This window comes from Trachymyrmex septentrionalis, unplaced genomic scaffold (assembly GCF_001594115.1).
Source record: "Trachymyrmex septentrionalis isolate Tsep2-gDNA-1 unplaced genomic scaffold, Tsep1.0 scaffold114, whole genome shotgun sequence".
In the NCBI taxonomy this organism is placed as follows: Eukaryota; Metazoa; Arthropoda; class Insecta; order Hymenoptera; family Formicidae; genus Trachymyrmex; species Trachymyrmex septentrionalis.
Genome location: NW_017304269.1, coordinates 36,375 through 52,370, shown reverse-complemented (window position 1 = coordinate 52,370; position 15,996 = coordinate 36,375). Strand labels below are relative to the sequence as shown.

Sequence of the window (15,996 nt, the reverse complement as noted above, 5' to 3'; positions counted from 1 at the left end):
CGCGTTTCATCTGAAGAAAAATGCTGCTGAAGCCACTGAAATGATTTGTGCTGCATATGGAGAGAACGCTGTAAGTCATGCAACATGCAAAAGGTGGTATCAAAAGTTTCGCCAAGGAGATTTCAGTCTTAAAGATGAATCGCGTGCTGGACGCCCTGAAAAGATTGAAACGGACGAATTGCAAGCACTGCTGGATATAAACTCTGCGCAAACTGAAAAGGAGCTTGCAGAACAGCTTGGCGTTACGCAGCAAGCCATTTCCGTACGATTACATACGATGGGAAAGGAAATTTTACAAAAAAAAGCTCAGAACTTTTTTGTACACCTAATAAAATATATAAGCCACTGTCGATTCAATGATCTATATTTGTGAGTGAGTGTATTTACTTACCATATTTAATTTTTTTTATTTATTTAGTGTAATCATGTACAGATTGATTAAATATAACGACAATATAAAGAAAATCTTAAAGATGCCTTTAGAAGAGAGTAAATATATACATATAGCAAAATCATTGCACGTATGCGTTATCCGTATTTATTCAACAATTTGTTACATTAATGTGCGATAAAATGCGACTCAACAGGTTATTTATTTTACTGCAAAACAGAGAATTAACGAAACGGTATAATTTAACATAAAAAAATGTGTTATGGACTTGTGCATAACATTAATTGTAAAGAAATAGTAATGTATACAATTTTACAATTTTCAACATTTCAACGTTCACTCATTCAAAATTTCTTGTGTAATCATAACTTATTTCAGCTGCTTTCGGAAAAAAGAATTTTTGTCGCACGCGACAGAGTAAATTAACAGTACCAGTTCGAAATTCGATATAAGAGTGAAAATCCTCAACTTTAATCCAACGATATAAATTATAAGAGAAAGCTCCTTTTGTTTACAAATTGATTACCTATAACATCATTTGCCTACATCATTGCCGACAGTTCATTAAAGTTTCATTAATTGTGCACAAAAATTGTTGTTTGCAGCTCGATTGTGCTTACATGCACTATTGCGCACAAATTAAAAGAAAAATATACGTTTGCACACATGATATTATTGCGCATAAACTGCATTACACACATAATATTATTACAGCTCGGCGTGTGCCTACAAGCATTTAAATTACATAAGAAAATAATATATGTTTTTAAAACAGAAAATTTGTGTTTTTAAAGCAGAGAATAATGTATATGCAATTGATCTGTGGGCAGTAGTAAAAGTAAATAAATGTATAGGCAAATATGACTTCGCCTCTGAAATTTTTATTTCTGTGTAAAAGGGCTTGTAGGCAATCGATTTGTAGATAATAATAAATTATATATGCAATGCAGTTTGTGCGCGTAAACGTGCTTTTTTTCTCTTAATTTTATATTTGTGCGCAAAAACGAACTGTTGGCAAATGTGATGTAGGCAAATGGTGTTGTAGGCAATCAATTTGCAGGCAAACGAGGTCCAAATTATTATACCTACGTGGTACGTAGTAACGTTCAACATATATCTCTGCGTTCCAATTTTATATACTGTACAATAGAGAGAAAATTGAAAAATAATATAAAGTTATAATTCTTCTGCTACGATCTGAGTCCTTTATGGAGTCCTCATGGAGCTTACATAATTTAAAATATGAGAGTACTTTGCGATAAGGGTACAGTTGATACCCTAGTTGATACTCTTTATTTGCTACCCTATTTTTTCTTGTGGATTAGATTCGTTGCAAGATGATTCTCCGCTTTGTTTTTTGTCTACGCTTATCATTAAACGTTTAAAAATATATAATACCTAAATCCCGCTACATTCTTATATGTATTAGATAATTTTTATGATATAATTGTTTGTCATAAAATAGAATTTTAACAATCTAGTTTGAATCAATTGTTTATAATTGTTTAGTAATTGCTTTTATGTAAGTCAAACATTAAATTTTCTTTTAACAAACAATGATTTCCATAGATTAATTTTACTATTTAAAGATTTATACACATAAGTGTTGTTAAATGTTTGCAAATAAAAAAACCAAATACTGTATTTCTAACATTACTGTGGAAGAAACAGACTATTGCAAGAAAAATTCTGCGAAATAAGATTGTAAATAAAAATATCTATAACAAAAGAAACGCTATATTAACAATATATAAGGAAACTATGCTCTGATCGATTTCTAGTTTTAAAGATTACATAACAATTTTATTGAAGTAATAACAATTTAAATACAGTCCTGATGAAAATTTTTATCAGAAATTTTATACGAATTGGAACACTTTTCAGAAATACTAGTTTACATTTTAGAACTTCTAATATATGCGAATTCTGAAATATTCTAAAATTTTTGATAATATAATTTTTGAAAAAATGCGTTAAATTGTTTTAAATTTTATAAGATTTCGTCAGAAATTTTTAGAATAAGAAATTTTAGAAATTTTACAGAATATTTCAGAATTCGCATCTTTAATATGAAAAATTTTCTAGATAAGATATAGACTTTCTCGGCACTTCTTGAAAAATGTTTAAATTTGTATAAAAAACTAGAAAAATTTTCTAAACAGTCATAAAATTACTCAGATATTCTGAAAATTCCGAATTTACATAAAAAATATGAAAAGATTCGAGAAAAATGTTCACCAGAGAGATCTGAAAATAATTTTTTTATATAATTCTGACTATTAAAATAATCATGTGAAACGTTCCAGTTGAATGTTAAAATATAAAAATTTTATATTGTATTTAGCAGCGTTCTTCATCATGCTTGTGTTTCCTACATAATTATATTCCTTCCTAATTATTTTGATGGTTCCATTAAAAATTATTTTTAGATCTGCACACACACACATCTACCTAAATTTTTAAATACTTTAGCAAAATAGTTCTTTTTGTGTAAGAATTTAATTTAAAAAAATTGGCGTCATAATCAAATATCAATTTCTCTCTTAATCTATTTAATTTCAATTTTGTTTGGAAAAAAAACAAATGTTTAGACTTCTACGAAATCAATTAGCTACTAATCTGTTCGTATATTATCTATCAATACCGTTGCTGTCGTATTTGATGTTATCCACAGATTCCGCGTCCGGAAAGAGGCGGAGAAACTCGAAAACAATGCCATTCGTCCATCCGAAACCGTCCTGTACGTTATATTCGCCGCCACCACCACCTTCGCCTGGATGCATGGCATTATACTGAAATTCAAAAATTAATTACTTTGTGTAATCGGACGTTTCTGATTCGCAAAGCAAATCGCGTCGCGTCGTACGAAAGTAATCAAGACTCGCATTCTAAATTATCACTTCCTCCGTGGTTTCCGTTATAGCAGCGAGTTAATTCGCGCTGAGGAATACTTATCTTGCAGTGAAAATCTAATTTCTCTCGATCGCGAGAGAACTTGGATGAACTTTCCTTAGTTAGTTAAACGATACTTATAGCGTCATCGTCTGAGCGATTGAGAACTCGTCGAGAACTCGTGGAGCGAATCTTCTTCGAAATATTCGTTCTGACGGTAAAGGAATATTTTGTTTTAAGATTTTTCGATATTCATTAGAGAATCATATGTAAATTTCAATCGAACAGCATTTTTAATTGTGTCATTGGACTAGGCCTGTTCAATTTCAGTTCTAGAGCCAAAATGCAAAGCCATTGACGCAAAAAAAAATCAATATAGGTCAGATTAGATTACACTGTAAAGTGTTAATACGTATCTGAGCGACGCTTATTAACACTTTACCATGAAATCTTATTCACATTGAATTTTTTTATGGCTTTGCGTTTTGATGGCTTTGGAGCTCAAATTGAATAGATCATGTATAGTGCCTTGATCTTTTTTTGCCATTTAAAACTTCAAATTAATTTTCATTGAAGATTATTTAAACGTTTATTTCAAAATTCGTTCTTTTAAAAAGCTAATTAAAAGAGAATTAACTCGAGCTCGACAAATAATCAGTTTTGCAAATGGAAAATGTAATTTCAATTCTCTTACGTCAACGTGTAAAATCTCGCAAGAGAATATCTTCAGATCGAAGATCTTTTCTCATCTTCAGAATGAGGCGCAAGAAACTTTAATTGAATCGATTGAGTATGTTTGTTCAACAAAATGGACTGGCTATTTCCTGCGACAGCTCGTTATTGATACACCGATATCGACAAGATGTAATCTGTACAAAGTACCGAAGGGTAAATTTCGTCCATCATTCTCTACATATAAATGACACTCGTATAATTTTATCTTGTATCATGGCTTAAATTACGCTTATTAAATTAGTTTTATTAAATAGTTGTGTTATTATAATGCGGCTATGCCAGATGTTAATCGTTGTTACTTCTTAAATCATGATGTAAGGACACGAGAAAAAGAAGTCAGCTCGATAACATTAACGAGAATGGAAGAAGCGAAGCAATTTTCTTACATTAAGAAAAATTTGTTTTACATGTTTTACATTGGATTTTTCTTATTTGAGTAGCGTTATTAAATTTTTCTGTGAAAATATAATTAATTTATATTATAAATACTCATTTTTGGGCATTGTAATATTATAATGTTATAATAACTTTCAGTGAATTGTTGAAGTATTAAACGGTTTAATGTGAATTAAAAGTTGCAATCAAAATTATAATTATTTGTAATATTATAGAAGAGAGTAAATAAATATGCTTGATAGAGCAAAATCATCCAAATGACCTTAACAGTGACATATATTATCAAGGTCCAAATGACCTTGAGTGACCTCCAACAGCTTTTAGCCGTCGTCGTTGCTCGTTATTTGTTAAAAAGTTATTTTTATTAACATTAATAAAAAGAATAAAAAAAATAACATCTTATTCTTGCCACATAGATACAATATTAAAAATTATTATATACCCTCCCCTACGTACGTAATGGTTTCCTATGCGAAGCGAGGTCCAGCCCATCTTCCCCTCTGTCTCGGGACGACCGACTTTTTATGCGAAGCGAAGTCCATCCTATCTCCCCCCTGCCTCGGGATGTACATGACTTTGCATGCAAAACGAGCTTCACCTCGTTCCCCTCCTACTTAAGAGCGTCTGACTTTTTTACACCAAACAAGACCATTCGCACGAAAAAGTCTAAGCCTCGTAGTAGGGAGAAGATGGGGGGAGGGTGGAGGTGATCTCGCTTTGAATGAAAAGTTGTTACAAAATTATCAATTTTCTGCTTTAAAAATAAATTCTTTTTAAAATAAAAACTTATGTAAGAAGTATTTAAAAAAAAACATTTTTTGTTTTTAAAGCAGAACATTTATTTTAAAATAGAGAAATTTTGTTTTATATAGCACAACTTTTTGTTAATAAATTTTTTTTTAATGAATAACGAGCAACAACTGAAACCTGTTAAAGATCACTCAGGATCATGATCTTGACAACATATGTCAAGGTCAAGATCAGCTGGATGGGCTCTCTTCATTAGCATATTTGCCATATGGAGAATCAATATTTTAATGGCCGATTTAATTATAATTTTTTAAGTAAATTTAATAATAAAATGAGTTTAATCAAAAGCAAATATCCTCTCCCTTATACCTAGAGACACTTATAAACATAATTGGAAAAAGAAAGGAGAATTATAAAAATACAATTTTTGGTAAATTATATAATTATTGAATGTTTTAGCGTGTAAAATTACTATAATTGCATTGGCATCAATAATACACAGTCGATTTTTACAATTAAATAAATTCCAAGATAAATTCAATAATTAAAATGGCACGATGAAAAGTAAATATTCTTGTGTATGTGTTTATAAATATAATTTGAATGAAGGAAGATTCTCAAGTTTACTATTTTTAATAAATTTAACTATTCCAGATTGTAAAACATAATAATACGTTATAATTATTTACGATATAATATCAAGCATCGATAGTTTAATACAGCTGATCTCTTTGCGGTTAAATAAATTTAATAATAAAATAAGTTTGATGAAAAGTAAATAGAAACGCCGTGCAGAGACGATGTGTAATTTAAAAAGCAAGAAGATTCTCGTTCTTTCATTCTATCTAATATTGGCTATTACGGACACTTTTTTCTCAATATGCACGAGCATCGATAGAGACAATATTTTCCTCTTTTTCCAAGAGATTGGTAATGTATAAAATATCTTCTCGCTGAGAAACGCATTTCTAATCATACCATTCCCGCACGCAACCGTATTTTCCATAAACAAAGGATGGCAAAACAAAACAGACGGATTAGAACGAATCACATACACGCGCCACATATATGTATGCACCTCGGACAATATTTCTCGATGGCTTTTCATCCTTCTCTCGGTTCTGTCCGCGTTCCAGCAGGGCAGCAAGATACGCGGAATGACAAAGGAAACGAGACGAGGTCACCCTCGTGCTAGACACGTCCGAGCGACCATCTCTCGCATCATATCGAAATTCAAGACTTTTCCGAAATATACCTCATCAAGTTTCCGTATCAAAAAGAAACACGAGAAGATGCTACAGACAGCATCGGAACTAAAGTAGGTATTTATAGTAGCAAAAATAGTGTTTCGTCACTGCGTCCATGTTAAATATTATTTGCATTAGTATTTTCATCATTGATATCAGCTATGTATTAATATTTGAACGCCGATACTAACAAAATAAATTTTTGAATAAAGAGACCTTTATATTGCGAGAGATGAATGTGAAATTAACTTTGACATTAACTTGAAACAATATATTGGATGCTTAATCCACTTGGCACTATTAATGCTTCGAAGTATTTGATTGATTAATCGGAAGAAAGAATTTTATTAATTGACAAATAAAAAAATGCTTCAAATTAATAGCATCAAGTGGGCTACAACTATTATAAGTTAAATAAACATGAAAAAAAGTATTAAGCCAAATAAAATGTGATAATAAAAAATATAAAGAAAAGATTTTATAATATTGTATATTACTAGAGATGGATGTGCAGTATAATATAATATCTAAATTATAATCAAATAAATATATAGAACAAAAATATTAAGTCACATAAAATGTGAAAATAAAACATATTACGATTACAATAGATAATAAATAAAAAATATAAAAATAATAACAGATACATAAACAATATAAGTATAAAAATAGTTAATTTGTACTTTCCCAGCAAACGAAAAATTATTGAAAAATGTTGAAAATTATTCATTGAAGCGATATCGAATCAAGTTTTTGAATTTTTCTATTCGTAATCCGCTCGAATCAGGTAATTATGGATTAATTATTTGCTTTCTGTATCTCACCTAATGTATTGTATCTCACCCAATATATAAAAATAAAACGTGCGACCAATCTGATTAAATCCGTAATTACGTATTACTAATTTATTTTTTGCATCTTACTCAATGTTCAATGCAATGAACATGCGACTAATTCGCTCAAATTTAACGTGCGTTATTGAAGAATTATCTAACAAGGGAGACTCACCAACTGCTAATCGCCGATCTCAGCAAGTGATCATTAAAAAAGGTGCGTGCTTTCCAATGATACATCACTTTCTAGGATCACAGACTTCCGCATATTTTCATTTCTGAATCTATACGAATCTATATATATATATGTATATAAATCCACTAGAGTTCATATTATTATATTTATCTAGAAACAGATTCAGTATATATTCAATCTCTACAAAATTCAATACCTTTTTCGCTGAGAGAGATAACGCGGTTCCGATAATTTGATTCATACGTATTTATCCAATCCAATTCGTACTCATTAACTGGGTTAATATCTTATTTTATATCTTATATATTATATATAATCTTTTCTTTCCTTTTCTTTTATAAAAGAATTAATTTTTTTATAGGGATTAAATTTATTTTATATATTTTGAAGAACACATCTTCGATTAGCTCGAACTATAGATATCTATTATCTGTGTCTGAACTAGTATACGCTTTTGGAACTTAAAATGAGATCGATATTATATGTTTGACATTTGGCAAAAGCGAGACAGAAAGTTCTTGTGCAGGAATAAAAAACAGATCAGATGCATCAATATAGAATCTATCATTCTGTTTGAGAGATTCAATATAGTTACAACGCAAGTACTCGTGTAGAACATCGGTCGCGATTTGTCAACACAAGAAATGTTTTTCCTTTCCTAATCTTTTGATTCGAGCGAAGGATCGATCTAATACGAGAAAAATGGGCTTACCTTTTCGAACATCTTGCCATATTCGTCGTAACCGAGATAATTTGATTTGAGCCACCTGTCGGCCAGTGCCTTGGCCAAGTCGATTGCTGGTTTTACTTGAGTTTGATAGAGACCCAGAATCAGGAAAGATTGTAATGGCGGCCACGCGTTTGGGAAGTCCCATTGTTCGCCGGTGTAGTTTATGGAGGCTGGCGTGCCACCTGTAACCAGACAAGCGTATCGTTTTCTTACGTTACTGCTTGTAACGCAATTAATTATTGCGCCTTGATTCGAGATGATGGAATCCAAAAGATTAGAATCAAAGTCACCAAGCGCGAGAGTGCATCTTAACCTCTTTGCACCCCAATGATTGTGTTCGATTTCTTTAGCTGATTTTTATCCAAATATTTTTCTTTCGAGCGAGACAACATTTGATAAACTTTTATAAAAGAGTCTAGCTTATAAAAAAATATTGTAATTTAAAAATTTGCAATGTATATAAGAAATATCAAATAACTACAATAATAAATATCTAATTGCATCGAATAATATGACTTCGAAAAAATCTAATATATCAAATTAAAAATTTAAATCTAAATGATACAGTCTTAACTAAATTAAATTCTATTAAATTAAAAAGTAAAACCCAAGTGGTATTATCTTTGTTATTTATAACTTTAATTGTAATTAACTCTAATTATATATTATATATCATTTGTATAAAAGATTTGATATCAACAATTTTGGCGCCAAATTAAATCTCATACCAACCATACCAAATAAAAAAGAATATAATCTAAATAGTACCTACCACGTATATTTTTTTTAACGCCTTTCTTTACCTTTTTTAAAAAGATAATTTTTTATACGAATAATACACAAAATTTTGTGAAATTTAACTTGGCGCTAATTGTTATAATATCAAATCTTTTATACAAAGATAAGATACATATAATTAGAGTTAAGTAATAAAGATAGTACTATTTAAGTTTTACTCTTAATATATATTTTAATTAGTCAAGACTGTATCATTTGGGTTTCAATTTTTAATTTTTAATTTTTTTTAAACTTTAATTCTCTCTCTGTCAAAAATGATTACTCTTCAAAAAAAAACTCAATTATTGTTTTTTTCGAGGAATAATAATTTTTGACAGAGAGAGAATTAATATCATTACTTGTGTTGGAATAGGAGGATCTTTAATAAGAATATCAAGAAGAGTTAAAATACCGACTATGCGAATTAAGATAACACGACTTCGTAAAATTAGATATCCGCGGAACACGCGCAGTATTATTCGATGGATTAACTTTAAGAAAAACGAGTGAATGGATCAACTGAATATTGGAAGTTCAAATTCAGCGGAGATTAGAAATCTTATGGACAAAGAAACTCTGATGTGGGAGGATATCGAAATATATGCATCCAATCGAATTATTGATTTCAATCTGATTCATAGTCACTATATGTATTTGAAGTTTTATGTTGAAAAAAGGAAAAGAAAACATTTCGTAATTTATTTAGAAGGACAACACTCTACTTACCAAAATACGAGTCGATCTTGTTTTTTTTAATATAAAAAACGGATCGCAACGCATATTTCATTCTCTTGTTCCAATCGTAGCTCATGGTGTACAGAGGCGATAGATTCGAAGGATAGAATATATTCCTGGACTGCTTATTTTTCATATCGTAATCGAGCCAGATTCCCTCATCCTCATTCCACAGCACGTTGTCAATGGCAGCTTGATATTCCAAGGCAATCTGGGCGTAATGCCAATTTTTCTGAAATAAGAAAGAGGAGAAAATGGCAACGACATGTGGACGCCATAATGTAACGCAATCAATAATAAACGATTTGGGACAAAAATATAAACAATATTACGCCATTTATCTAACCAAATTAAAGTTACTTTTTTCAGTTTTCTATAAACAATCGTTTAAAATAACATCTACGATCATCCTGTATTTCAGCCTCTGCTCGCTTATTGAGACTCGCTTATACTATGTAATAAATGAAGATTGGGAATAGTATACCGTATCTCTCCTGATTTTCAAAGTAATATTATCATATCGCACTTTAATGTGATGCGGCAATAAATACAGCATTATGCGTGGGGATTATTCTGTGTTGCGCGCAACGTTGTTTGAGTATCTGATTGTGAGTGAAAGGGTGATTAGGCCAGTCACTAAAGGTTTTAAAAAGGAAGAAATTATAAACAGGTGTTTTTTTTTGTTTTAATCGACAGTTTGGGATATAAAAAAACTAAATTAGAAAGTGTTACAACATTAAAGGAGACACTTGCAAATTATTAAGTAATAACGTTTTTTTTGACTTTTTGATTAAAATTCAAAAATAAGAAAAGATAATAAAAATAAAAAAAGATAGGAGAGCTTTTTGTTGCTGTTGAAATTCCCTACAAACAAAATAAGTACTTATCGAGCTTTGTACCATGAACAGAATCGGAAATACAACGCGGTTTGAAGATGAGTAAAATTTTTTGAAAAAACGGCCAAAATGGACATTTTTTCAGTTATTACCTTCTACGTCGTTTTGAGTGCATCGGAGAGTTAAAAGTAACATAAGATAATTTAAAGTAGATATCTTATCTGTGCCTACTTTTGGAACTCGATATCTCTGAAAGTATTAATCGTATGGAGTTCAATTTAGGCTCATTTTTTCAGGTAAGATGTCTACCTTAAATTATCTTATGCTACTTTTAATTCTTCGATGCACTTAAAACGACGTAGAAGGTAATAACTGAAAAAATGTTTATTTTTTTGCCCGTTTTTTTCAGGAAATTTCACTCACCTTCAAATCGCGGTCTCCAATTCTATTTACACAAAGTTCGATAGGTACTTATTTTGTAGAACATTTCAGCAGCAACAAAAAAGCTCTCTTGTCATTTTTCGTTATCTCTTCTCGTTTTCAAATTTTCGAAATCGTAAAACAAAAAAAAATTTTGTTGCTTAATAACTTTCAAGTGCCTCCCTTAATGTTGTAGCACTTTCTAATTTAATTTTTTTATACTTCAAACTATCGAAAACAAGAAAACACCTGTTTATAATATCTTTCTTTTTCGCCGCCATTTTCATTTCTGATGCCTGGCCTAGCAAAAGGCTTACCTTCACGTTGCCCAGGATAACGAAAAAGCGGGCGAGCATCCTGGCGTTTTGCTGTAATATCGCATTCAGATCGACGGGTATGATGTCACTTGTGGAGACGTTAACGAGACTAAGATTGGCGTTCTTGTTAGTCCGTATGCACCATCTATAGGAGAAGTCCCAGCCACTCTCCGCTGCGGCTTTCAAGTCGTTATAAATCGACCCACGTTCCTTCTCCGGTACTTGCTGCACCAACTGATAATCCTCCCTATAAGAACCCGCACACATTTGTTCTTACGTACTAGTCTTTTATAATTAAAATGATAATGAAAGACCTGCTGTGATCGATGCAGGTGTCGAAGTGAATTCTGTATAGAACAAACCATCGCACGGTATCATTTGTTATGTGCTGCTTCTCAATTGAGAATTAAAGGGCGCTGTAATGTGGATAGGATATTTTAAGAGAACTTAGAATAAACTTTGTGAAAAAAGACGTTTATTCTAGCGCTGCTGATACAGAAAGATGATTTATTAGAAATGCAATAGATATCCGGTAACTATCCAGTTTCCGGCCTATCCGGTCAGTTTTGTTTACAAAAGATGACGGCCGTCGGTTAGTGCTGCCGCAACGTGAGAGCTGACAAACACAAATCAGGCAATTTAAGGGGATCCTAAAGACGATTAGTCATATTGAAAATATCACTTACACACAGACAATTTACGTGTCATTGACATTATTACATCAACATCTCACTCACGTACACCACACATACACATAAATTTTTGTATAACAATTACGTTTTAATTAGATGTCTAAATCCAATTTTAATAACTCCATACTGTTTCTTTATGTAAACTACTAGTCTGTGGATTACTATTTTGTAAGTACAGATTGTACAGCTTTTATATGAATGTTATCACGACGTGACAGCTCTGGAGCGCCATATTGGGCTAAGAAATGGTAAAGAAAATCTTAATTTTGAAATTTTTTGTCATTCTCGGCTCCACCTCACAGACATTAATGCGTATACTTTAATTCCGGAAAAGGATTTTCAAATCAGTAAGAGAAAAAAAAGTAATTAAATTAAGAAAAAATACTGAGCTTGTTTCCACTAATTTATACTTAATTAACTTTAATCTTGGTTTAACATATTTTTTATCCTTTCCTAAATTCTAAGAATTAGAAAAAGATAAAGAGCGAGTTATATAAAAAACCAGGATTAAAATTAATCTATATTGATAGAAACTGACAAAACAGATATAAGAATTAGATATTAAACTGCATTATGATTAAAAATAAGAATAAATGTTTATTATTAACATACTATGCCTTTGCTTTTAATACGTCGTATATCTAATGCAAAAAGATCTGTCTAATCTTTTCAGTTTTTATTATTATTCCGTATATTGTAAAGTCATTTACTTAGTGTAATTGTAGACAAAACTGACCGGATAGACCGGATAGTTGTCGGATATCCATTGCATTCCTAATAAAATTATAATCAAAATTTTTTTATTTTCGAATTTTTTCTCCAACAGTTATACGTTCACCCGGGAAATTTCTTAATGATATCTTTGTAACAATATCTTTTACGAAAAGAACTTACTTGTAGCTTTCTGGTCGAGGTCCGCGGCTGTTTACCACGTAATGCGCCATCTTATAGGTTTTACCATTCTTCCTTACATCTACCGTTTTGTTTTGCCAATATTCAAACTCCCTTTCAAGGATTGCTATATTTTTCTTCAGAAATTTGCGATCTTTCGTGTAGTCATAATACTTTGCGACCTAAAAAACATTCGCGTCGTTAAGGCAAAACGGAGATTCTGAGTTCTTTAAGAAATAGTTCAAAACAAAGAGATAGTAGATTATATGTAGAAGATTCATTAAGAAGGATCTCTATACAAAATACAAGACTTGAACGTTTTGCAATAAAGGCAGAAACTTGGACATTGTCCGGTAGTACGTACCATTGGTATTAACAAGGGCGGTTGACTTCGCGATAAATAATAAACTCTGCCACCATTCGGTATGAAACCGTATCTCTCTACCATAGAAAGGAAATTCTCGATCATTCCTTTAACGGTTACGTGCATGTCGCATAACAAGAGTCCCTCGATTATCCAGTAGCTATCCCAGTAATAAAACTCTGTAGCAAAATTTGATCTTTCATTTCATAAGCTTCTTCTCTCTTCTTTTTGTTTCAACAACATTGAAATTTTTTAATTTACTGAATATTATGTAGAAATAACACGCATAATAGTCTCCGATGATGAAACAAATAAGTTCGAAAGCTACATACACAATTCATATTACAAGGAAGACATTCGTCCCCTAATACATTCCATGCCGTGTTTATTTTACGAGACCGTATCTCCTGATTAAAACTGGACCATTATGTGTGAATTATTGGTGTTTTGATTTGTGTTAATTATTTATTTATTAAATAATAACAAGTATTTCATAATGGTTAAAGAGTTGCAAACGTTATTATTAGATATAAATAAGGAGATATAATAGATCAATGTTGCATTGTATCTATATCATGATTATGTTTTTACGTATATATGATATGTATTAAAAATTATTTTATAATTACAGAAATGTTATCGTTACACCACTTTGTTTTTAGACAATCTTTCTTAATAAAAACTAAAATTAAAATTTTAGAAATGTAAGTAAAGATTAGAAAGTTATCACTATTAAATAATATGTAGCAGTTTTATAATATTATTTATAATTTTGCAATAATTCAACTTTTTCGTAAGCTAAGCGTGATCCACGTGGAACGTATTAATTTCAAATTATAATTCTTTTGGTTAGTCAAAAGCAAAAGTGTTTTCTTTGCAATGGTTCTTTAATATTTAAATTCAATAAATAATAAAACTTAAATTTAGTATTTATTTTTCACCAAGAAATGTCTATAGCATTAGTGCACAATATAAGTATATATGTATACATATATGTATATATATATACTATATATGATATATAATAATTTTTATCATGTATGTATATATATATATATATATATATATGTGTGTATATGTATACATATGTATATGATGTATATGTATATATATACATATGTACCTATTATTATATAATAAAAATTATTATCACTTAGCGGCATAAAACATAAGAGGTAAACTATTTCTTTTGCTACTATCAACGCAAATCAACAAAAATAGCTGAGTAGTCACAAAAATTATCAACATTATCGTTATCAAGAATAGAAAAGTTTTTACAGATGCAATTTTTTTTTAAATTCATAAAATAAGAAATTTTTATGCATGCAATCCAAAGAAGTTATAAAGTTAAGACTATAAAAGAGCAAAGTTAAATGCTTTTAATATCCATAGAAATGTGCAAGTCAATAAAAGTGTTTTAAGGATGTAAATCAGGTTTGGCTAAATTCTCCAAAAAAACAATCATTTCATTTGATAGATCAAAATATCTTACTAATGAAATAATTAGACGTTGGCTCGTTGATTTTAAAAAATTGAAAAATGAATTTTAATTCGCACGCGGAAAATTACCTTTAAATCGTCCACCGGGAATGATAAAAGTGTTATTTACATAGATCAAACTGTGCCGCTGCGGATTGACCACCAAGTCGTTATTTATCTTTCTTGCCAGAGTCTTCCAAATGTAGTTCAAACGTTTTGCCCATTTGCGATACTGGAGATCCTTGATGGATTTTAAAATACCAGGATTTTCCTTCCAGTCCGGCAATGTCGAATTATCCAGTTCGTCCCGCATAGCAAAGTTTTCCGCGACGAACTTAGCTACCTCGGTGCGATTAGGAGAGTTGCTGGTAGCCTTCATCAAAACGTTGAAGCTAGCACAAATCGAATTAAATTAACTCTGACGTACTTATATAGTGCACCTAGTATATTCTTTCTCTTTCTCTGGATTTATGGGTGATTTTAAAAGTTTCTGTGTATTGTAATAAAATCCTTCTATGTAAAATCCATTTTATAATTTAAATTAAGTTTTAATAATTCTATAAAGTGTAATAATTTTATTTATAATTTCGTATGCCATATGTTTTGTGTTATTGTATAATATTATATGACATTAAAACTTTGGCCAAAGCATTTTAACAAATTGTAAACGTTTTATATCTAACGAAAAAGAAAACAATAATACAATAAAATAATAAAAAGCTGTAAATAACAAGAATTAAAAGTACAATATATAAAATGACAGAGTATTTAAGAGTCAATCGTACAATTTGTTGCGTGAAACAAATTATATTCTCTCAATTGTTCACATAGAGTTGTCGTTCAAACCTCATATTTTATAAATTAGAAATCTTTCGGCTACGTAATCGAGTCCTCTTGTTGAAAATATCCACCTTGCGCCATGATACATCCATCGAGCTTTCTTCTCAAAGATTGACGTACACGCTCAAAGATACCAGGTGTGTTACATATTGCCTCGCATGAAGCAACTATTCGATTTCTCAAATCATTTTCATTGTTAATTGGTATAAACCAATGATTTTAGATGCCCTCAAAGGAAATAATCCAAAAGATTTAAGTCTGGTGATTTAGAAGGCTTTGACTTTGACTTTGTCACTTTGTTTACGGTTGTGCGAATGGTAACTCACGTGAAGCAAGGCATATTTATGCAGGAAGATATTTCCAACGCAATTTACCGTTTCGTTAAACATTTGCGAACATTCACCTATATTTCGGACTAAGCCGTTTAGGACACATGTTTATATGGACTTTTTTTATTTGAAATAAATCAAAGAAT

At 30.7% G+C, this 15,996-nt stretch overlaps 1 protein-coding gene across 1 annotated transcript in view; it reads right to left on the bottom strand.

The window, feature by feature from the left end:
- Positions 1-2,929: 2,929 nt before the first annotated feature.
- LOC108753683 (trehalase-like) overlaps positions 2,930-15,996 on the bottom strand; it is a 23,959-nt gene continuing 10,892 nt past the window's right edge. Inside the window, exons 3-9 of the mRNA XM_018495510.1 lie at positions 14,772-15,073; positions 13,203-13,381; positions 12,842-13,020; positions 11,256-11,502; positions 9,674-9,914; positions 8,153-8,352; positions 2,930-3,183 (exon numbers count right to left, since the gene is read on the bottom strand). Coding sequence (XP_018351012.1) covers positions 3,022-3,183; positions 8,153-8,352; positions 9,674-9,914; positions 11,256-11,502; positions 12,842-13,020; positions 13,203-13,381; positions 14,772-15,073 — 1,510 coding nt within the window. The 3' untranslated portion in view covers positions 2,930-3,021. The remainder of the gene's footprint in view (positions 3,184-8,152; positions 8,353-9,673; positions 9,915-11,255; positions 11,503-12,841; positions 13,021-13,202; positions 13,382-14,771; positions 15,074-15,996) is intronic.